The following is a 24,597-nucleotide window of genomic DNA, read 5'->3' on the forward strand; positions in this document are numbered from 1 at the left end:
TTGTCATGTCCAAAGGTTTATTAGCCCCAGATGGTTTCATACAGTTCTGCAGAGATCTTTATCCTCACACCCTAAAACACAAAGCGGCCATTGAAAATTCCGGCACATGAGACTGTGTGTTAACAGCATTAAACAAAGAAGTAGGTGGCACAGAGAAGAACAAAAGAAGCATTCTTCCTACTGAAAGAGCAGACAAAACAAGGCACTTCCAGCAAGTAACTGCTGAGCAGAATGTTTCTGAAGATTCCATAAAGCTGACACACTATTATAACATCTGTAACAAGCAAAATACAAAAAGGCATTACTGTACAAACCAATTGCACCTTCCCTCAGTCCAAAGGTCGAACAAAAAGCACAGAGCCAATGAACTTGGCACAATATTTTCTTTGTTATAAAGTGCATTATTAGGTTCAACACAAATTTTAAAATGAGAGTGAAGCTTATAGTGTGTTCCTGGGTGTACAATATTTTATAAACACACGCAAACATAAACTGCAATTAGATTTAGTTATTTAACTGTGCAGAAGTATGGCTTTAATGACTCAAATATCTGTTTATAATATACATACTTTTAACAGCGCAATTATGCATTAGCAACAAAAGAAAGAGGTAGTGTTCTTTATATAAGGCAAATTTGTTGATTCGGTGATTATGTGGCTGAGTGGCAAAAGTGTCAGGACATTTAAAGAAAAACAGTTAAAAGACAGCTTTTATATTGTTTTCAAGTGCAGGTGAATGCCCACAGTGCGATATTTCTTTCCGCATTATGAAAACAAATCATATTCCCATTACTGAAAGATTTTGGTACTGCAAGCTTTCCTAGATCATTGCATTAAAATGTACATATCACTTATTTACATTTATGACTTTAAAAACCACAAGAAATCATATACATTTTCCAAGTCCAGATGGCAGAATTATATTTCCCAGAAGTTTCATGCCTATATAAAGAATCTGAAAATCCAAATACCAAAAAAAGCTGTCCATACAAAATGTGAGATATTAATAGCAAGCACGTGATATACAACATGCTACATGATTGGTATATCTACATATGTGGCATTTATCCTTTACATATGGGTACATACATCACTTAGGATTCCATGAACAACTTGACCTGCCTTTAATCAGAGCTTTTTATATATTAATATATATATCTCGTAAGGCTAGATAAAGGCTGAGACAAAGCAGCACTTATATCCTTCCTATGCCATAGGTTTCTCTAGATTGGTTTATGTAAACATTCAAGCTTCTGCCATCTCAACTTCTGCTTGACAGCTACTATATACTTCTGATCAATGCAATCCAGACATTGACTTTTTTTACACTACTGTAAAGGCAGCTGGTAGTATTTACATCTCTTCATCGGTGGTATACGCTACCTCAGCAACTTCGATTTCTGGCACGTGATTTTCAGCCAATGAACCGCTCCAATATGTTGCCTGATTCTCTTTCTCAGAGCTGTAGGAACAGATCAATATGTTTGACACACTTTTTTTTTTTTGGGGGGGGGAATCATTTCATATCTATCTCACGGTTTTGATCAGCACACTTGGAAAACTAATCTCTTTTACAAAGAGTTTATAGAGGTAGGCCCTTGCCCCCCAAAATCTGCTAAGCCAGGTTGCTGGTTTTGTGATTTATCCGTTGTTTTTTTCATTGTTTACATTATTAGTCATGGATATCTAGACCTCTGGGTTAAGGTGGATCACAGATGCATGCCTATCAGATCACTGTTCAAGCAGCATTACCCACATGCAGCTTCTTCAGCATACCTCATACTGAAGAGGTACAGCCCTCAACTATTATCCTTTTAACCTCAGTTTGGGGCAAGGACTTTTTGAAGAGGAGAAAAGGGCAGGAAACCACAAGTAACATAAATATATTTAACATTTCTGGAGTGTGGATTGCATTTGGAATGTGAATGGCACATCTACAACAACGTATCACAGGAGACTGTAGAAGTGAAAGGCTTTCCTGAAAATAACCTTAAATAAAGCAGAGAATTTTAAATTGTACCTGTTGTCTTCTTCTAGGGCTCCTTGATCTGCCTCTATTGCAGAGGATTCCACTTCTCCACTGCACTCACTCTCTTGTCCCGACAACTTACGATACTTCACTTTTCCTAAATTTAAATCCCTGTGTAACGAATTCAAGATACAGCTGATTGGATCCAGAATATCACTTTCACAAATGTAAGGAGATTTTCTATTTATAGAAAGAAGAGAATACACTTTTTTTGCTAACTCTCCCTTTCCCCCAGTGTTTTCTAGGAGCATAAGGGGAAAAGGAGGAATTGGTGAAAACTGCCCCCTCTGCTTCTTCAAATGTAATTGTGGCTCCTGCTAAACATTAGTTTAGATCCAATCCAATATAGTTAAGCTAGGAAATAATGAAAAAGCACCTAAGCAGAACTTCTTTTAGAAGACTTTTCTACACATAATTATATTTTCATTCCTTTATTAGGTTTAAGACATAATATTGAAATGACACTGATACTAATTAGCAAAGAACTTTCATTACAAATTGTATCTATTTTGTATTGATGCTTCAGCGTACTGTTTATCCATTATGTACTGGAAATATAATTATATTAGATGTTGGAAAAGTATTTTAGATACTAGACTACAAAATAGGATGCTCATCTACAAAATATTTTGGAAAGTATTTTGTTTGCTATGCATTTGGACAGCTCTTAAGGTTTCATAATCAGATTGCATAGAGGTTCTTGAGATGAAGGAGCAGTTTTTCTCTCTGTTTGGATAAGATTGGACGGTCCTTTCAATCAAGATGGCGAACCTTTCAAAACTGCACTGAACCTTTCAAAATGGCACCAATTTTAACTCTGCATTCATTCCCACCCTCCTTAGAATTCCCGGGCAATGTCAGATACAAGGCTGCTAGTAAGCAATAACTATAAAGTTAGTAGTATTATTTATTTCACCAGATTTCAGGTTCAGAATGACAGTAAAACAGAAGTCCTCATCCTCAGGATTTCCTCTTTGTGAGATTGCTACTTGGAAACTGCTCTCCCTCCCCTCATTCCTATCCAAAGAAATGCGTAGTTAAACTGTCAGGCTATATGTGGCCTGCACCAACCTCAATTGTGTCAGAAAGGCTCACATACATATTCAAGTGCTTTACTTCACAAAAGACTTTTGATTTCCTTTTTAAACTGAAGTTTAAAATTATATGCAAGAGTTACTCCAGTGGTTATCTCCTGTCTTTCAGGAGAGAATTGAGGGTATGGGTTGCAACAAAAGAAGTTTTCAGAAGTGCATGAAAAGTGCTCAATGTTTTGGGATTAATTTTTAAACTGCAGTCTAGTTTCAAGAATTTTCTGTCCACTTACCCCAATTGTTTCTCTATGGCGTCTATGTACACTTCTTTTTCATTTAGCATTTTTTTCAGAGCTTCCACCTCTTTTTGTTTTTCAGCAAGTTCCTTTTGCAGACGGTAGTTTGTTTCTTCTAGGGTCTCGCAGAAAGCCTAGAAGAAAATTAATTTTTTGATTTTTTGAAGGCAATAGTTTTGTGTGAGAAATGCAAAGACTTGAGACTGATGATGTTCTCCTCTTATGCATGGTTCCCCTACTGGAATACTTTTAATTTTTAATATGCATAAAAGCACACAACCTCAATTTGATTTCATTGCAATGAACATTTTTATGTGGCAGTAATGAGGTCAAACTGTACCAAGCTGCCATTTTTTATGCAAGACAAAACAACAACAACAAGACAATGGCTCACATAGGGACTGTCCTAACCCATATTTCAAAATATTTTCAGAATGACAAGCTGTGACCTACACATGCGGCTGAGAAAATCTGCGTGACCAGCCACCACAGCTCTGTAGACATGCATCCTGTAGCAACTTTACTATTTATTGTACTGGCACATTAAAACAGAACTAGGAAAATGTAAGGGACCTACTGTGCCATAATAGAAAAGCATTACATCTATTGCAGAATCTTATAGTAACAGCATAATCATGATGAAACACAAAACAACACATTTTAGTTTGAATGTGGCTACTGAGAAAGTGCACCAGAAGTTGACATTTTCTGCTAAAGCTAGATAAAAAAGCATAGGTGAAGCTCAGTGTAATTACTTGAGATTACATCTTGGCACACATGATGCTGTCTTGTTGCCACGCCACATAATTCTACAAATCCCCTCATGGGTCTCAGAAGGTCAACTACAGATCCCCCCCCCCAGTCCCTTGTGACATAAATAAACATTGCAACTACTGTGGATCCCCCTCTCCCTCAAATAGGTTATCAGATGTTAAAAGATTTTATTGCAGAACTCAAGATCCCAAGATTGAACTGCAGCAAAGAGATCAGTACGGTTGCAGTAACAACACCCACTCCTAAATACACTTATTTGGAAGTAAATTCCACTGATTTTAATGGGGTTTATGTCTCAGTAAGTATGTTTAGGATTGAGCCCAATTGGGTTTTTGAGGTAGGAGCTTTTGTAGACATGAGTCCAATGAAAGAGGAAGTTCTCTTCAAAAGCTCATGAGCCACTAAGCTAGTTCATCTCCAAGGTGCCACACAGGTGATATGTCCAATGATAACTTGCCGAGTTTCTAAGGTTAATAGTTATCTGAAAAGCAAACATCCTGCAAAATTGTTAATTAATATTTTGTAGAGCCCTGACTGATGTCACAAGGAGTCATTCAAAGTTACTTCCCTTTCTTTAAATGGAACCACTTTTCCAATCTTTTCCAGTGTGTGTGTTTAAAGGTATAAAGGTAAAGGGACCCCTGACCATTAGGTCCAGTCGTGACTGACACTGGGGTTGCGGCGCTCATCTTGCTTTATTGGCCAAGGGAGCCGGCGTACAGCTTCCAGGTCATGTGGCCAACATGACCAAGCCGCTTCTGGCGAACCAGAGCAGCACACGGAAACGCCGTTTACCTTCCCGCTGTAGTGGTCCCTATTTATCTACTTGCACTTTGACGTGCTTTCGAACTGCTAGGTTGGCAGGAGGTTTAAAGGTATAGGGTAAAGGAAAAACTAAACCAATATACACACTGCATTTTAACATTTTTGGGGTGAAATGCTAATAGCTTGCCGGAGGAAATAATATTTGATTCAATGCTTGGGTACATTGCACATGCTATTGAGACTGTCTCTATAAGCAGTGGATATATTTTTCTTCTTGACTTCCTCTATATTTTTGATAGATATAAGAAGTTCTGTAGCTGTGAGCTTCCCTTTACCTATGCAAACAAAACCATTTGATGCAGAAAATCTCAAAGCATGGACTGAGGGCTTACAATTCTTTCTCTTTAAGAGAAAGCCTGCAATTAACATTAAAAAGTTTACATTTCATAATTTGTTGCTATCTTCACTAGCAAAACTGCCTATTATGTAATTTGGCAGTGATCTCATTTGGTTGTGTAGCACATTCAGTTAACCAGGCATCCACCAGGAGCCTCTACAGATATAATGCTGCCAATCCCTTAAAAAACTATGGGACAGTTGTGAAGGGACCAGCCATTTTACTAGAGCCAAAATTAACAGGAATTAAAATACATCAATGGCATTATACCTTGACTGAAACCAAGTTAAAATAGTTACAGTTGTTCTCTAAAAAAAAGCCAAATTCAACACACACACACACAAGAGCATCTGTATATATTTCGGAATGCTAACAACATTCCAAATGTCTTAACTTAAAAGTAATTTTACCAAGTATTTGAACTGGACATATTAACATAATGTGTTAAGCTGGTTCATATCTGCTAGATGTGAGCCAAAAAAATCTTTTTCTTTGTTCTTCTGCATGTATTCAGCAAATGGTATTATTCTAATTCAGAAAGCCTTTTGGATGGGTTCTGCAATATTTGAAAAATCAGATGCCCAAGGAAAACAAATAAAAAGAATGACATACAATCCAAATAAAACATCCCATTTCAGGTAGGAGGAAATAGCAGTGAGACTGAGCAGTGTAACTGATAAATCATGAAGATACACGTATTAAAAATATGTGAGAAAATACTTTATGCTAAATATAATTAAACCAGTGAAGGAAAACCCTAAAGTATGATATATGCACAACTGATAAAGCAAAAGGATCAGATCGCAGAGATAGATTTAAAACAATGCATCAAATATGAGTCATCCATAATTATATACCGGGCAGAAGAATAAAACAATATTCAACCTTTGGAGATTGAGGAAAAACTGCAGGAAGAATATAGTCAAAAGAAACTGTGGAATTATTTCCTACAACTTCTGCATTCTTTTCCCACCCTCACCTCCCCAGGTTTCCATGATCTCTGCTCCAATGCTGCCCTGTCTTCCTGCATTTGGGCTGCTTGTTGTGTAAACGTACAGTCCATAGAGTATTCATTCCATGCCTTTTTCTATGCGGCAGATATATATATTTTATGTCCGCCTCAAAGAGAACAGATGCTTGTCCTATTATAAAGGCACCACATGACAAACGTCATATGGAACATACTTACCCTACTCTCTTCAAGGCTATCAAATGGTCCTGGTGGATCATCCAAACAAAGGAACTCCCTCACTGCAAGACTGTGAAATAAGGAAAAGAAAGAAAGAAAGAAGTTGGTCTCCAAACAGAACAGCCTAAAGTCAGTGAGAAACAACACAAAACAAAACATTTTTCCGAAAATGAGCAAATTTGTTTTTATTATAACAAATGTGTAATGTTTCAGTTGTTGTTGTTGTTGTTTAGTCGTTTAGTCGTGTCCGACTCTTCGTGACCCCATGGACCATAGCACGCCAGGGACTCCTGTCTTGCACTGCCTCCCGCAGTTTGGTCAAACTCATGTTCGTGGCTTCGAGAACACTGTCCAACCATCTCGTCCTCTGTCGTCCCCTTCTCCTTGTGCCCTCAATCTTTCCCAACATCAGTAAGCAGGTATAAATAAATGTTTTCCATAACATTTTCACCCTCCCCAGCAATGGATGCTTGCCTAGTATAAAATGTAATTGTTTTAAAAGAAAGACATTCAGGGTAAGGATGTTTTTTTTAAACAAAGTTTAATTTATCCTGGATTTTAAAATCCGATTAACTCCCCAGAAATAAATAAATAAATCTGAATTAAAATACAGAATGACAACAGCCAGGAGTAAGGAAACTGCTAACTAATCACATGTCCCAGTGGAGGCTTAGAATTTGCATTTCCCAAATAGCAGATTTCTCTATACTGTACTACAGAAGCAAATTGCCTTTGGAAACATGAAAACCTTGCTTTTCAAATCAAATGTAAGAAAATAATAGTTGCTTTATGCATACCAAACAGGATCTCTCCCACACTCAAACTGAAGGTTAATAATGATTGGCAATAAGCCTTCAGCCAGGATTATCGCCTTATCTGAACACTAGACATAACTGTCTGCCTACTTGTTTGGGGTCAATAAAGACTGTTCAAAGAGGAGACGATAGAGAGGCTTGTATAAACAGCAAGAATGACTTGCACTGCCATATTCTGGAAGATGGCTTCGATTTTTTTCTCAAGCCATGCCTAGCCCATGTAACTACAGTCATACCTCAGTTTAAGTACACTTTCAGTTTAAGTACTCTGCGGACCCGTCTGGAACAGATTAATCCACTTTCCATTACTTTCAATGGGAAAGTTCGCTTCAGGTTAAGTACAGAGTTCCGGAACCAATTGTGTACTTAAACCGAGGTACCACTGTACTCCTAAACTGTCTCTTTTCCAGCATACTTTTGACTAGCAGAAGTTTGTTTGTTTATTAAATTTGTACAATGCCCTTCTTTTGAGGATCACAGGGCAGTTCACAACATAAAAATACAAAATGAGAACGCAAAACATTTAACAACGCAAAAACAAACCAAGTTGTATGTGTCAATCGTGTGTAAGCATCTCTTTTGAGAAGATTAGACCAAGACAGGGGTCAGCAAGGCTTACCAGGCATGGGCCGGATCACTACCACAGAGATCCTCTGTGGGCCAGACCGGCACAGTGCAGTGCTGGAAATCACGCCTGCGCAGAAGTGATTTCCGGCGTCTGGGCATGCGCAGAAGTGATTTCCGGAGCTGTGGGAGTCCTCGCACTGTGCTGCGCTGGTGTAGTCCAGCGCGTGGGGACTCACCGAGCGGGTGGCTCAGTTCGGGGGCAGCTCATGGGCGGGTTAAGCAACCCTCATGGGCCTCTTCCGGTCCATGGGCCTTAGGTTGCCGACCTCTGGACTAAGGCTTCAAGCAAACATGTGTGCCTGCTGCTTTAAATACCATAAAAATGGAGAACACTTCACATTGCAAATAATTTGCATGAAGGAATTGCTCTCATAGATTTGCCAGTTTACATATGCAAAGTTTGTTTGTTTTGAAGAAAACAACAACAAGGGACATTGAGCTGCTGGAAATTCTGGAGCAGCATTCCACACGGGTTGGGACTCAAGAAGCTTTTATTATAAAACATGAAGAAAGCTTGCAGAAAACTGTTCTAACATCACATCTGTAGAATTTCCAGGTTCATCAGCGAGTTTGTAAGCGAGTGAGAATGTGTAGTTTCCCTCTCATAACATTTATTCAGTCAAATGAACTGTCTAAAAGAGAGAGAGAGAGAAACAATGCTTCTTTGCTTCATTTGACAGTTATATCACACCGTTTCCAAACACAGTTTTATTTACAGTAGAGCTTCTCTTCATGGTTGAACTGCTGTTTTGAAAAGATGTGGAATGAGATTGCAAATGGCCATCTCAGAACAGCTTATTATATGAAAGCATTGTTGCCTTCTCCAACCATGACTTCACTTGTTCTGTACCTCTTTTAGACCCCGTTATTGAGATTAAGGACAATTTTGGCAATATTAAACTACAAAATGTGAAAAATACTACAAAATGTGTATCTTGTGACTAATGCTATAAAGCTTTTACATGGAAGAATGATGATAAAAAAACATAATAATAAACCTTTATTGTGACTACACCACCTGTGTGCAGTGAAATTAAAGGACCCCCCCTACACTCAGTCTTGTTCGCACTCTGTGTGCTTGTCGGAAGTCAATTGCACCACTATTTTTTCCCATTCAGCATATAACCACTGAATCCAAGCACTTAATAAGATAAATATCAGTTCGTTTTGGGTAGCCTTGGGTAGGGCTTTTTTTTGCTATGCCGCCTTTGGCAGCTCTAATAGACAAGTACTATATGTGGTTGCAGTTAAGAAACGAAGTTCTTTGTGCACTAGTGGAAAAGGGGGGTTTCAAGTGTAGGGTTTTGCTAAGTATATTCTCAACTGAGGTTGTAATAAGCTAGAAATATATATTGATATACAGAGGCAGTACACCAGGCATCTCCAACCTTCAGCCCTCCAGATGTTTTGGACTACAATTCCCATCATCCCTGACCACTGGTCCTGTTAGCTAGGGATCATGGGAGTTGTAGGCCAAAACATCTGGAGGGCTGCAGGTTCGGGATGCCTGCAGTACACCTTTCTGAATACCAGATGTTGGAGACAAAATGCAGTACAAAACAGAAGACTGCTGCCTTCGTGCCATATTTGAGAGTTTATTAGAATCAGTTGACTGACTGGCAGTTGTTGGAAACAGAATGCTGGTTGTCTGTTAAATGCAACCTAGAGCAAGTCATTTCTTACGCTCCTATGTGATATTTATATGATTAGGATTGTGATGCAAAAGTTCATTCAAATGCATTTAGAACTTTAATGGAAGCAACAGCAATATTGGTTTTCCTCTCCTCCTTCCAAACCGTAATGCGGTGATGCATGTGGGGAAGGGAATTCTACCTTTAACTTACAGTTTTTGATTGAGCAAAGCTGTTTACACAGACTCAACTAAGCATTACTATTTTAGCTCTATTGCACTAAGATGGGCAATACTGATAGAAGCAGAAAGTAATCTTCTTCTACAGAAAGCTGAAACTAGAACAGCAGAAAACGCACGCACGCGCACGCGCGCACACACACACACACACACACAATTGCCTTTTATGAACAGCAGAGCACTGAATCCCATTTTTAGATTCTCCTCCAGGATAGGGTGGAGTCACAAGTGACTCCGGCCCAGCCTGTCAGAAGAATAAGTAATCCAAGCATCTGTTTTACAGGTTTAACACCTTTCTCCAGTTTCCACAATATGCAAAAAGAAATACTCCTGAGCAAATAAAAGGGAAAACTCTCTTGAGCAAGTCTATTAATGTCTCCAATACACAGCTTGCACAATGTGTATTTCTGATATTCATTGTGAACTTATATCCCTATTAAAAAAATTATTCCAATGAGGGTGTTACTTTCGGATGCACAGTTTTAATGTAAGCTTATTCATGGCATTATAAAGTGAAGAATCTCACTAACAAAATTCTGTTTAATATTGGGGCAAGAGAACTGGTACACAGAGTCTTGAACGAGTGTCGCTGCTTTGCATGTCAGGAAGAAACCATTAATGAGAACATTGATTCTGGCATAAGAAGCTCAAGACATCTTGAAAGAATTTGGAAAACTCTACATAATCGTCTATTAGCACTGCAGTGCCGAAGTTAGAAGAGACAGAAAAAGATGAGTTTATTTGTTGCGTCTCAGGACGTTTTAGGTTGTAATATATATATATATATGTATATATATATATATATATATATATATATATATATATATATATATATATGTATAATCACACACAAACACCATTGCATCAACACTATGCAGTACAAGCTCTTAGCTGAACATTGGGTCTACAACCTATTGTGGAGGAGTTCTGTATAGTTGCTGCTGTCACAGCTGCAGCACAGAAGGCTACAATTTCTGTGAAAGACTCCCAACATGCTATCAGATGGCACAAATCTCTAAAGGACAAAAGTTCAAGAAGTTCATATACAGTACAGTGTAACAGAGTTGATAGGAACTGAAAGTACCTGCCAAGAGGCACTTCTGTCACTACTTTTCAGCTGTTATATTGAAGAAGTGGCTAACCTGTGTGTTTAAGATTATGCCCACACCCTATCAACAATAACCATTGGCAATAACTGGAGAACAACTGCTTAGCCACTCAACAATAGTGTTCAACAATAGTGGCAAAGACAAATTTCACCCCGACCAATTTCTGATACATTGAGAAACTGTCACGACTTGCAGTCTAGCCCACCCAACCATTCAGGTTTCTACTATAATTACCCATCCATAACCAACAACCATTAACACAAACAAACACACTGAAATGGAACATTTCAGTTTCAAGGTTGGCATTTAGAATTCAATGTACTGCCAAATAGCACACTGCTCATAACATATGTGGTTCAAGATTGCATAGAACTAGAGATTCTATAATTAAAAACAACACATGGTTTTGATTGCAATGCCAAGCTCTAAAGCATTCATAAAAGTATCTTCAAAATGACCCATCTTAGAAAGCATATAATAAATACAGGCAGAATAAAAGGCATTCCATTCAAATCTGCATTTTAGAGGGTTTTTAAAAAAAATCTTCTTATATATATTTTTAGAAACTGAAAAATAATGAATAATCCCTATATTGTAACTCCACATGCTGAATACACAATGCCAAGCAGCCAACAGCAGATATTTTTGTATATTTAAAGACTTTAACAACCACCTTCCAAATACATTGCTCTCACAGTGTGATGTATAAGGATAATAAATACAACATAATACTACATAAAACTAGAAAATTCAGACAGTTAAAGTACGCATCAACAATTAAAGCACAGCAAACTAATCAAAAGTGAAATGAAATAAAAGCATCTCAAAAGTTATCTTAAGAGTTATGTATTTCTTGGATGAGGCAATTTCATCAATGTGGAGCCACTACTCATAAGGCCTTGTCTCTGATATCTGTCCATCTTTTTGATGGGCCAAAGACCTGGGTCTCAGAACTTGGTCTCAAAGCTTGAGGTGTCTCATACAGGTGCAGACAGTCCTTTAAATAACTTTGATTGACACCATTTAGGGTATCTTCTTATCTACACAAATACATTCCTGACTTCCTTTGGCCCTTTCTCTGCATCCCAAATGTGGCAAATCCTGTAATTTAGCAGCCCTGCTAGTTGCTAGAATGTAGCAGTCTGAAATATTTTTAAAAACCTTCTCTCAAAACTCCCTTTTCAATTTCCAGTCTTAAACACATTTGCCCTTTTGTAACCTAAAATAATGTATGTTCCTACACTTTTACTAATTTTCAGTTTCAACAAATTATATATTGCTTGACTTTGTTGTCTCAGCAGTGCACAGTAAAGTCAAAGTTAAAAAGATACAATAAGCTAGATAGGTTAGATACAAAAAGACAGAGAAGTTAAAACTGATTACAAAACTTACTTAAAATGCCTACTGACGTATAAAGGCCTCCACTAGGTGTAAGAAGTTCAAAAGGGAAAAGACCTATTTCATCTCACCTGGGAGGAAGTTCCACAAAATTGGACCCACAATGCTGAAAATGTGGCTGTGCTTTTGAGCCATTGACAACTAACAGCTACTCCTGCAAGGGCTTCAGTGATTAGGCATGGATATAAGGAATTAGGTGGTTGTTAATATTTCCTGGACCACCGTTGTTAAAGTCCTTGTGAATTGATACAAGAATCCTGAACCTGGCCCAGCAGCATATGTGCTGGTGTTAGTCTGGGGGTGGGTTTCTTTATTCACAGAAAGCAATTTAACTATTCATTAGTCTAATTCTGGAAAAGCAGGAGTACAATTTAGAATAGTGAGCAGCAGAGCTCAAACCAAGTATTACCAAAAAAGAGGGTCTAAGGAGGGTCTTATTCTTTTGTTACCATGTTAAAATAATCCAAGTGATAGATGGTGAGAATCACATACGTACCAGTTAGCAATGTCTTTGTGAGCTACTAAGTTCTGTAAGAATGCTTGGAGTCCCAGCTGTCTGTCTTCCAGAAAATCAGGATTGTAATTATCCTTGAACCAGCGCTTTGGTGGTAGTGCTAATCGGAAACCAGGAAACATATCTTTGAGCTGAAAAAGTAAACCAAGCAGATAGTAAGGAATTACGCTTTCTGCATAGAGTTATCACTAAGGTGTTTGTTTTTTTTCCTTTGCTTTTTATCCATTTCTCTCCCTTTGCCTCAGACTAATGTGCAATGGGTTCTTTTGCTGAGATTTTCTCAGCAAAGGCTGGTAGGTCAAGCTGGTATGAAGAGTAGCAACAACATATCAAATGCCATACCAGTGTGCCAATACCTGAAAACAACCACTATCTATTAATTCACGTATAGTGAAAATTTGGTGCTTTTTCCAAAAAGCAAAAAAAATGTGAAAATTTGAGCCATGCCACTGCACTATTCCTCTGTCTTCTGTGGTACAAACAAATGGCTAGTCAAGAAACACATTATAGAAATGCATCTTGTTAGAAGAATGTTTACAACAATAGGCAGAGGTATATGAATCTTAGCAAACTAGCCTTCTCTTGATTAAGCAAGGGGTAGCATTCAACATTAATGAGCATGGAAGTTAGGCCTGTTCGTTTTAATGGGTGTACTCTGAGTAAAACTTAGTTGAGTGCCATCTAAGATTTTGCAGACCAAACATTTTTTTTTGGGGGGGGGGGGAAGGTAACCTGAAAAAGTTAAAGGGCTTGCAGGTATTATTTTCAGGTGTCAAATATACAAATTACCCTGTGATCTTCAGGTGAAGGGTGGTATAACAATTCAATAAAAAATGTAACTACCGTAAATACGGCTCTGGAATGGCTTTCCAAATACCATTTAAAAGTGGTGCTTCTCAGTGAACTTACTAGTTCTATGGCAAACCAATTGCTTGTTTTTCTCATTCTAACTTTTCAAAGTTAGAAGCAAGAATGTTAATCTGGTACATTAATAGCTGGAGATGAAGAATTATATACCTTGTCATTAAGCCTGGAGAAGTCCGCATACCTTCTAAAAACTACCCAGTTTTCCTCTGGATTTTTCTTTACAAGGATTTTGTAAACCTGTTAAATAAAAAACAAACACTATTCAAGCAGTTTCAATAAGTTATTTGAGCTGTTTACTCATACTGTATTACACTATAATTACTGGAACGCTGACATAACGCTTGCTTCCTTTCTGAAAGAATAGTTATCAAAGTTTGCTAATGTATATATACTAAAGTATAAAAAATGAACAAGTATTTTATGCAAATATAGAACTGGTATTGTTTTACTGCTCCCAGGAGGAACCAATTCATGGAATTTGGATTTTCTATTTTAAACTATTTTCACAAACACAGTGTATTTCAACAAGATACCCTGATCCTACCTACATTTAGTCACTCATCCCAACTCAGGCAGAACTGGGTAAGGGGGAGACTTGCCTCTGTTCCAAATTGCAGTTGCCTCAGTCACATGACCTACCAATCGAGTGGAAGTTAGACTGGCAGAAAGGGTAGTGCAAGTCACACTGTTATAAAATATTGTTTTCCCTCTGCCAGGCTTGGGCTAGCTCTGCTCCTGGATTGAGTTTGGAATGGGGTAATTTATGCCATCCTAATTTATGTTGGGTTCCTATAGTTTGGCTTGCACTGTTAATCAGAATCAAGTCCCAAAGATCTGAATATTGCTTCCCAGTAATTAAGGTTAGGATTTAAAATCTAATGCATATTCAATATATAACCAATTAAAGTAATTTCTACTGAAACATTATGGTACATTGCAATAATCTGCAATATTAATTTATGACTCAGATGAAAAGGAGAACTCGTTGGACTATACCCACCTATTTGGTATCTAAACTACTGATGCCTGCATACGTCGTCTTCTCCCTTTGTGACTTCAGTGCAGTCCTATACATCTCCATCCAGAAGTGTCCCACCGAGTTCAATGGGTCTTACTTCCAAATAAGGAAGTATATAGGACTGCCGCCTAAATTACCATAAAAATTCCTTTTCTGTGTTTTATTTTTTTAAAGTGTTGTTTACACAGAACAACCACTTCAAAAACACAGCATTGGTTATCCTCAATTGTTGAATCCAGCTCAGACTGCAAAAAGTAATTAACACGGCTTTATGTAATTCCAGTCATGTTGAAGCTACCCATGTAGCTGAGCAAGGTTAAAATTTGCAGAACTGAAAGCATTTATTGTTTTTAGTAGATCAACAGTACTGGAATCAGCAACTTTTACACAAGTACAGATGGCTTAATGAATGAATTAATTTCAAGTATTTATATTCCACTTTTCAATAGAAAAGATCACCAAGCAGTTTAGCGGCTTATAAACAAACAAACGACAACAACAACGGTAAAACAATATAAAAAAATTCCTTCAGTAGCACCTTAAAGACCAACTAAGTTTTAATTTTGGTATGAGCTTTCGTGTGCATGCACACGAAAGCTCATACCAAAATTAAAACTTAGTTGGTCTTTAAGGTGCTACTGAAGGAATTTTTTTAGTTGGTAAAACAATAGAAATACTGTATGGAAATTATCAGAACCCATAAATTATACAATATGTAAAACATCAAAACCTGTGACACAGAATTCCACTCACTCAATACACTTATACCTGCTCAACTTCTAAGTCTACTCACACATTTGTACCTCAATCTATCTAATACACCTGCACACATTCACCCACACTCACACACTCCACAACTGCAGATCCCAGTAATCCCGAGTACATACACAAAGGTCAGATCACAACACTAGTAGCCAGATATATGAGGCAGTCAAAAACAAGATAGGAATGGGGGTGAGGAATCACATAGTATGGAAACAGCATCTAGCAGGCAATTCAAGAGCCATTTAAGAAAACCAATGACATCAGACCCCCTTGAACACAGCAATCTCCCTGACCAGAGAACTCAACACATTTGCAGCGGTGTCAGGCCTACAAGTAAACTTTGCAAAATCAGAAGCCATGTGCTTCAACACCCCCCCCCCCTCACACCCAAAAAGAACTTACTAATATCACCAAGATAAAACTTTGTCACACCAAGTTCAGATACCTAGGGGTACGGATAACCAAAAACCTCAACAAATTATACTTTCATAATTACAAACCCCTGTGGCGGCAAATAAACGAAGACCTAAAGAGATGGAACAATATGAATTTCACTCTCTCAGACAAAATGGCCATGATCAAAATGGTCACCCTCCCCAAACTAACTTACCTATTCCAAACCCTCCCAATCTGGATCCCTCCAACCCAACTTCGCAGATGGCAGGGAAAATTACCAGGGTGGATTTGATTTAAATCAAACTGATTTAAATCATGATTTAAATCACTAGTCAGTAAGGCTTGATTTAAATCATAGTTTTCTACATAAAGACTAATTCTTGCTGGTATAACTTTAATATGCAAGTAGATGAAGATTTTTAGAATAACAACTTTTCATATTAGTTTTTTATCCCCAGTTTAATGGGTTATTCATATTTGGACAACTTTACTGTTGTACTTAGGAAGGAGAAAAATAATCATTACCTTAATAATAACAATTTAAATAGATTTATTCAACTGAAACAATAACATTACAGCATATGTTATTTGCTTAAACAAACATCCATGTTTGTTAACTAATTTGGCTAAACAAAAACAAAATATATATATTTTAAGAAACTTAGACTGTCAGCCCAGCCTACACATGAAAAACCTAAATACTGTCCACTCCAAACAATCAGAAAAATATTTTTCTATTCTATTCACTGAACTTCTTGAAACTTAGCACTGAAGGGGTTGCTTCTGTATTCATAGGTTTGTAGAACAATAGGATTAAGGTCTTTTTCTCAACTCTGTTCATGTTATAACATTTCTGCTGTGAAGAAGAGGCATGTGATCTCTGCTGAGTCAAATTCAGTTTTGAGAACTGCAAAAGTAAACCAAGCATCTGTGATAATATCTTGTAGGCAGAGAAACTGCCCAATAATCTTACAAAAACCTCTGGAAGAGCATGACATTGTGAATGGATTAATGGAATTTATTTACCCAAAAAATTAAACATATACAACCTTATTCTACATAATTAAAAAACTAATCTTTATTTCATGATGGAATAACCTTTGGATGCTAATATATTTTCCTCAAAAAGCATTTTATTTAAAAAAAACCAATTTAAATCAAAAAAATCGATTTAAATCAAAAAATCTGATTTAAATAAAAAAAACCGATTTTTTTGATTTTTTTAAAAAAATCATTGATTTTTATCCACCCTGAAAATTACACTCTTTTATCTTCTCACATAAAAAACCAAGAATAAGTGCCAATTACCTTCACCTCCCCCACCTCAGCAGGAGGATGGGGCACCCCCAGCATAGAAACATATTACAGAGCCAACCAAATACACCATATAATCCCATACATACTGGAAGATGAGACAAAACAATGGATACACCTGGAGAGGGCCTCAATCGAAAATATCTGTACCACAGCATACCCATTTCTCCTGAACAAACTAAGGTATCTACACTTAGTAGATACATACAAACCATGCTCAAAGTATGGAAAGCAGAAACAGGCAAACTACCCCCAACCCCATCCCCACTAATCCCCTTGGCCTCCCACCCATTATTCCACCATGCAGCACAAAACCTCCAGATAAAAACCTGGCAATCCAAAGGCTTATATCGCCTAACAGACTTTTATCACAATAACAAACCTCTGTCAACACAAGAAATACAGTACAGGATAAACTAGAAAACACTCAAATACCCTGGGTTAGTACAACACCAACTACATGCCCTCTTCAACAATCCAGCAGTAAAATCAGCAGCAACTCGGCCTCTGACAACCTTCGAAAACCTTCTCCTAACGACAAAGGGACACGACAAGGGGATGGTATCTGCAATATATAGAATACTACTACAAAATCCCACGAGTCCCCCAGACACAATCAAAAGACAATGGGAAGATGACATAGGCTATGAGATTAATCCCACTCAATGGACCAAAATGTGGTCTAAACCCCCCTTTAAATCCATATCAACAAAAAGGAAAGAACTCACTCTGAAACTCACCTACAGGTGGTACCTAACACCAAGAAAACTAGCGCTAATACGCCCAGGAACCTCACAAAAATGCTGGAGAGGGTGTACCTTAACAGGCACATATTTCCACATGTGGTGGGAGTGCCCCAAAATTCAACTATTCTGGACAACAACCATATGGGAAATAAGTAAAATAACCAAGCAAACTTTAGAAATGACCCCAGAATTGGCCTTACTAAACATTTTCCAAGACAATAATGCCCAACTACAAAACAAAGAAATCATAACCCACTTACTCTCTGCAACCAGAAGCACCATAACCAGACACTGGAAATACCTATCAGGAGTAAGCATGGACCAACGGTACCAAATAGTATGGGAAACAGCTCTGCTAGAAAAATTAACCAATAAGCTGAAACTGACATGGGGACAAATAGAAGAAGACGACTTCCCCTTTATCACATACACAGCTCAACAGGACAATGACAAAAATCCACCAACAGTATACAAATCAATATGGCTAACCTGATCCAAAACACCCACCCACCCCACTCACACACGAAACAAAAACCACTACAGCCAACCACAAATGAACAACCATACCCTAGGCCGACCCCAACGTCTCTCAACACCAAAGGAACACAAAGGGAACAACAGAGAACCTGCACAAGCGACGCTGACAACCTCCCCCCCCCCACGTATATTAAGTAAAATAGAAACACCGTCACCTGACCCCCTATCTCCCCCCATCTCCTTCTATCCCCCTCTTTCTTCCCAATGTCTCAACAAATGAAACCGATTTGTAAAAATGTTACGAGAGACATTGCATATATTTATGTAAATCAAGAAAACCTTTAATAATAATAAAAAAGAAAGCCAACAAAGAATCCCATTTATTGTACTTACTGTGCAGCATGATTAGTATTTTTTAATGATTCTATGAATCTTTAAATGATGTGTTACTAGTCAAAATTCCTGAAGAAAAAAAGGAGAACTTACAGTGAATTTTGCCCTCTCTTCCATCACCTCATAACCTAGTATCGTAGGCGTAGCAGGCCGATCTTCCCAGCTCCCAGAGTTTATGTTTTGTTCACTGTCTTCTGATGTTTGAGAGCAATGTTCCATAGATGTGTTCGTACCTATAAATTTAGTCCTAACAAGTGGACTATTGCAAGGAGATGAAGTGGCACCAATTGCATCGGGGACACTCCTCTTTTTAAAACTACTGATAGAAGATTCCTCTAGTTGTGCTTTTGAAGAATCTGAACATATTGAAATGCTCCCAAGAGATGATCTTCTTTGGTTTCTATTTGTGGTAAAACTAGTAGAACTTCCTATAGGTATTGGAACAGGAACATATGGAGTAGCCATACTTCATTAGCAGCCGTAAGAAAGCTTATACTTCTTGATTGTAGAATTTATGGAACTCTCATTCACTTTCCCTTCAATTATCTGGAAATAAGAGAAAGCAGGTTTTCAAAAACCAAAACTGTTTATAGAGACATCCTCATAACCTTATTTAAAACATGGGGATTCCCCTCAATGTCTGTATTAAGCAACAACCAAGTGTGAATGGCTTTATATAGAAATGAAATCTGGAAAATAATTTCACACTATCAGAACGTAACTTAGGGTTGCTAGATGTCACAAAGTCTTATAAAATGCTTCAGTAAGTTCACATACCAGATGTTGACCTAATCCCGCCTGATACATCCTTTTTAACTATGAGGTCATCTTCTGCTTCATCCAATTCAAATTATTTTAAATTCCTGCTACTGTCCTCATTTTTCACATGGTCTAGTCCTTCCCCTGCCTACCCCCTAATATTCTTAAGAGGGTCTCTTCTGCAGTCTTCAGAGAGTAGTTGGAAGTGGGGAGGCAGAAAAAGGTCCTCCTTTCCTTCCACTCTGCAGTTTGAATCTGAAATTTTAGAAGCAGTACTATGCCCAGAGCTCACACTAACGAAATTGCCTGTCGCAAAATGCGCCTAGAACAATTGAGTTTTGAACACTGACTAGCATATGCAAATGCAAAAAGCAAAATCATCCAGCGTAGATATTTTGATAAGATGTTGAGTAAAGCGGAAGTGTGTTCATTTTAAATGAGCTGGCTATCTGATGCATTATTTACTATAGTTCTACCACATTTCACTGCAAGACTCATTCCATCCAGTGAAACGAGAAAACAACTGAACCTGAGTTTTTGAAGAATAGTTTAACATTTTAATTTTATCCACACCTTTGGCTTCATGCTTTTTGGGAAAAGCAGAAGTTGTATAATTAAACAGTATGATTAGCAAATGTAAAGAATAAGCAGCCACTGTTCTTCTCCAAAGTGATTATCTCCTTACAATCATGCTACAGAGACTGGATTCCAGGATCTCTGAATCATCAAATGATATTCAACAGCATAAATTATATCAACCAAAATTCCCACTTAAAACTGGAAACACCTGTAATCCAACTACTGCATGGACTCACAAATCAAACAATTTGAAGGTTCACTTTTATAATTTTCCCAACTCAAGAACTGCATTGACTTAACTGCAGGAAGTAACCTTCTTTATATTATTTTTATTACATTAATTAGTTGCTTTTTCTTGCCAAAGGTAATTCAAAGTAACTTATGATCAAATGAGCAAACAAACAAAACTCTGATAGATACATTTAAACCAAACCAAACAAACATTAAAATAATACATTAAAATACATTTTAAACGCCTACAAAAGGCCCCAGACAGAGGCCAAAAGACTGGTTAAAGAGGAAAGCTTTTGCCTGGCACCTAAAAATCCATGATGATGGCATCAGGTAAGCCTCCTTGCGGAGAGCATTCCACAAACGGAGAGCCACCACTGAAAAGGCCTGTTCTTGTGTTGTCACATGAAGAAGGGCCTCAGATGATGATTGCAGGGTTTGGATTGGTTGAGATGGGGAGAGGTGGTCCTTAAGGCATTGAGAGCCTGTGCCACAGAAGGCTTTACGCACTGTATAGGTCAAAGCCAGCACTTTGAATTGGGTTCGGAAAGTAAGTGGCAGCCAGTGCAGTCAGGCCAGGCTTGGTATTATATGTTGAAACTGTCTTGCCCCAGTGAGCAACTTAGCCATTGAATTTTGCACCGGCTGAAGTTTCTGAACCATTTTCAAAAGCAGCCCCCAGTATGATGCATTGCAGTAATCTAACCCAAAGGCTACCAGAGCAAAGACAGCAGAAGTTTTGCTATCCCTGTCCAGATAGGAGCATAGCTGAGCCACCAGCTGAAGCTGATGGAAGGCACTCCATGCGACTGAGACAACCTCAGCCTCAAGCAACAGCAATGGATCCAGAAGTATCCCCAAGTTATATACCTGCTCCTTCACAGGAAGTGTAACACCATCAAGAGCAGGCAGTATTTTCTTTACTACAGTCATACCTTGTTTTGCAGCCAGGATCCATTCAGTGCTAGCGTGATCTAGCACTTCTGCGCATGCGGCAAACCCAGAAGTAACCCGTTCCAGTACTTCCGGGTTTGCTGCGGATGTTCGCCGGAACGGACGCTAGACAAGGAGGACTTTCGCGGAGGAATTACTGTATTTCAATCTAGTTATCTCTTTTTAACTCATTCTCTCTCAGCTATGCTTTCTCTTTTCACCACCATTTTAGTGCAGAGATTAATATGGAAGCAATTCGCTGCTGTAACTGTAGATGAAACTCAGTAGCAGCAAGCAGGAAAAGGTGCGCTCTGCACCTGACAACCCACTGCAGTGTAGTCGCTGCTCCTTACCGGGAGGGAGAGGGGATGTTGGCACTGTGGGGCACAGCAGCAGAGCAGCAGAGCAGCTCCACCAGTGCACTTTCACAATGTTGATGCCCCTGTCAACTTGCCTCCTCCCGCCCTGGAAGCAGCACTGACTCCACTACAGGGATGTTATGAGCACAGTGCTTCCCTTTGGCAAATACGGAGTTCCACCTACAGCATTTACTCCCACACTAATTTCTGCAGTAAAGTACTTTAATCCCTACTGAAATAACCATAGGAAAGAACAGAGCAGAAGGAGGTATTGCAGTCCCTCTTTGCTTTGTTCACATTCTGGAAAGGCATGTAAAGACTATCCTACAGTACAAATTTCTTGCTGTGAGGGAGGGAGTATTATGAATGATGATACTTAGCTCAACTATTCCTGCCCAGAAGAAAAGAAAAGAGTTATACTCTGTGTGGTTTACATCTGACAACAGTATTTCTACTGCTGTACAGTAGAAATTGTCTTTAAAAACACAATGCTAGCAGCATGTCCAACAGTAATTCTAGCACTAGGCTACCAGTCCTGGTGCACCCAAATCAACAGCAATGGTTACTAAGATCTGCAGGTGAAATCCTTCTTGTGGTTCTGTCACTACAGGAGGCCTGCAGTGGGGCATGACAGAGCCTTCTCCACTTTGGCCCTTCAGTTATGGAATTCCATCCCCCTTGAGATAAGGCAGACGCCATCCCTGTAAATTGGCACTGCCTAAAGTATACCTTTTTGCCACAGCTTTTGTGGAAAGTTTAGTGACTATTTCACTGGCTATTTAGTAATATTTCAAACTATTATTAACTCTTGTGTTTCAGTTGATGTTTTAATCAACTGTGCTGTTTCATGGCATTTAATGATGTATGGTTATAAATGAATGAAGCCTAAGCTTTCACGGACAAAAATCCATTTCATTTGATCCCTGAAATGTTAACCTAGACTGGCAAAGATAAAGACATAACTATAAAGAAAATAAAGAAAAACCCTACATAGGGCAAAAGGCCAATGAAAATCAAGAGACCGTCTGTCTGTTAGATTTATATCCCGCCCTTCAACCTGGTGAAGGGTAGGGTGAAACCCTAACAAGTAAATAAGCCAAATCATTACTCAAGATGTTTACCAGTTTTTGCATATTCAGTTGCCAGTCCCGTGCATCTGACGAGGCCCCAAAGACCACAAAATTGTAGACCACAATAAAGCCCTTTCGAGGTGCCACAAAACTCTCTCGCTCCCCCTCTTAACTTTGGCTGTGGCCATTAGTTATTACTGGGGCGCTGAAGCCGATTCCTCGAACCGCAGGGAGCAGCAGCCTGCAAACTATCAGCGAGCGAAGGGAGGGAGATTACGAAGGAAGATTTGTGAGCAGCATTCTCCCAGGCCCACCTTCCTTTCCTTGGGGTGCAGTCGACGTGTGAGCCCCTCAACCAGGGGCTCGGGACCACCGTCCCCTCCGCTCCACAGCTCAGCCGGTGAAGGAGACTCGCGATCTCAGAGTCGTGGGTTCGAGTCCTACGTTGAGCAAAATATCCCTGCACCGCAAGGGGCTGGACTAGATGACCCTCGCGGACCCTTCCCACTCGACGATCTTCGGTCTGGGCATTTACTCACGCGACGCCTCCTGCCCTCCGCCGGCCGCACCGGCCCCTTGGTCCTCCTTTCCCCGCACTCCGCTTGGCCGGGCGAGGCCAAGGCGCTACAAGGACGCGCTCGCGGCGGCGTCGCCTACCTGTTGCGCGCGGGAGGCACCCTCGCCGGCTGCCCCTGCGGAGTCCCAAGAGGTACGAGCCACCACAAGCCGCCGCCACGGTTCGTCAGCCCGCCTCCGACTACAGCTCCCGGGGTGCACCGCGGCCAGACCTGCTCTGCCCCCTCCGCGGACAAAACACCGCCGCTTGGAAGAGGAAAAAAAACTGCAAGTCCCGACAAGCAGCGCGGCCAAGCGCGCGGCCCGTGAATCGGCGTATTCTGGCAAAGCTGACTGAAAACATCCCACCTTCCTTCCGCCACCTGTTCCCGCATAGCCTGCTGGGATTTGTAGTTCTGTGGGGGAGAGAAATGTGTTTCGCTGCTTCAGGAACAGGTGGCGAGAAAAGACTCGCTGCGTAGTTCAGACTGGTCCAATGCGGTGATGTTTAACCAAGGGAAGCAGATCCAGATTTAAAGTTCGCGCGGCTGGCGGCTGTGCCCTAAATTCCCTTGTCCGCTGGGGAATGCCAGGAAAAGTGTCGCGTCTCCATGTTTTCCTGCCTGCCAATCAACTGCCGCCCCCGCAAAACAAAAACAAAAACAAAAAAAACCCCATACAAACAAGCCAATCCTCGTGATATTTACTTAAAAGTTTCCCGACTTCAATCCTAAATGCACTTACCTGGGCGCGAGTTCCATTGATACCCAACGGGACTTAGTTCTGCGTAGGCAAGTACAGGATTGTACTGTTGGGTTTTTCTTATTAAATAAAAAAAATCACTACCTAGGTTCTTTTTAAGTCCACCCCTTTAAAAAATAAATAAACCAAGAAGCTAGAAAACAAATGGATTTATTTAATATTGGTGCGTATTTTCTTAATTAAGTTGAAGTAACATGCATGCATGCAGCAGGTTCCCATTATTCAGAAGCTTTGGCTTTTCAGTTCCCATTGGCTTAGGCTGTTGGCCTTGCCAGCTGGGATTGCTGGGAGATGTAGTTCAGCAACTTCTGGAGGACCAAGGGTTCCTCATACCTGCCAAGGAAGGAGCCACTCCACCCTAAGATACTTAGCCTTCAGACAACTCACAATGCTCTCGGTTTTTGGTGTCTCCAAAAGTGAAACTGCCATACTTTTTTCTTTCCCCTCTCCTGCCCCCTCTCCCGCCCTGAAATGTGATTTCAGAACTTCCTTTTGAACTGAATTTCCTAATTGCCTATTCAGGGAACTGTGCAGTTTGTGCCTGCAGTTCTTTATACACA

General features: G+C 39.4%; 1 protein-coding gene across 10 annotated transcripts; it reads right to left on the bottom strand.

Annotated features, from left to right (window-relative positions):
• On the bottom strand, positions 1 to 24,269 carry SNX16 (sorting nexin 16). Of its 10 annotated transcripts, none has more exons than XM_035125813.3 (8): positions 24,020 to 24,269; positions 18,883 to 19,335; positions 13,831 to 13,917; positions 12,796 to 12,944; positions 6,481 to 6,550; positions 3,353 to 3,489; positions 2,020 to 2,139; positions 1 to 1,461 (listed from the first exon to the last, which is right to left on the bottom strand). In XM_035125813.3, the coding sequence occupies exons 2-8, from the start codon at positions 19,252 to 19,254 to the stop codon at positions 1,353 to 1,355; spliced, it is 1,044 nt and encodes a 347-aa protein (XP_034981704.3). In that variant the 5' UTR covers positions 19,255 to 19,335; positions 24,020 to 24,269; the 3' UTR covers positions 1 to 1,352. The 10 variants fall into 10 exon arrangements, with proteins under 10 accessions (XP_034981704.3, XP_088531766.1, XP_034981703.3 ...); XM_088675640.1 differs by having other exon boundaries at positions 2,020 to 2,208; positions 24,020 to 24,256; XM_035125812.3 differs by lacking the exon at positions 24,020 to 24,269 and adding an exon at positions 23,378 to 23,479.
• Between the last annotated feature and the right edge of the window lie 328 nt (positions 24,270 to 24,597).

The sequence above is a fragment of the Zootoca vivipara genome, chromosome 8 (genome assembly GCF_965207765.1).
Source record: "Zootoca vivipara chromosome 8, rZooViv2.hap1.1, whole genome shotgun sequence".
NCBI classification, from domain to species: Eukaryota; Metazoa; Chordata; class Lepidosauria; order Squamata; family Lacertidae; genus Zootoca; species Zootoca vivipara.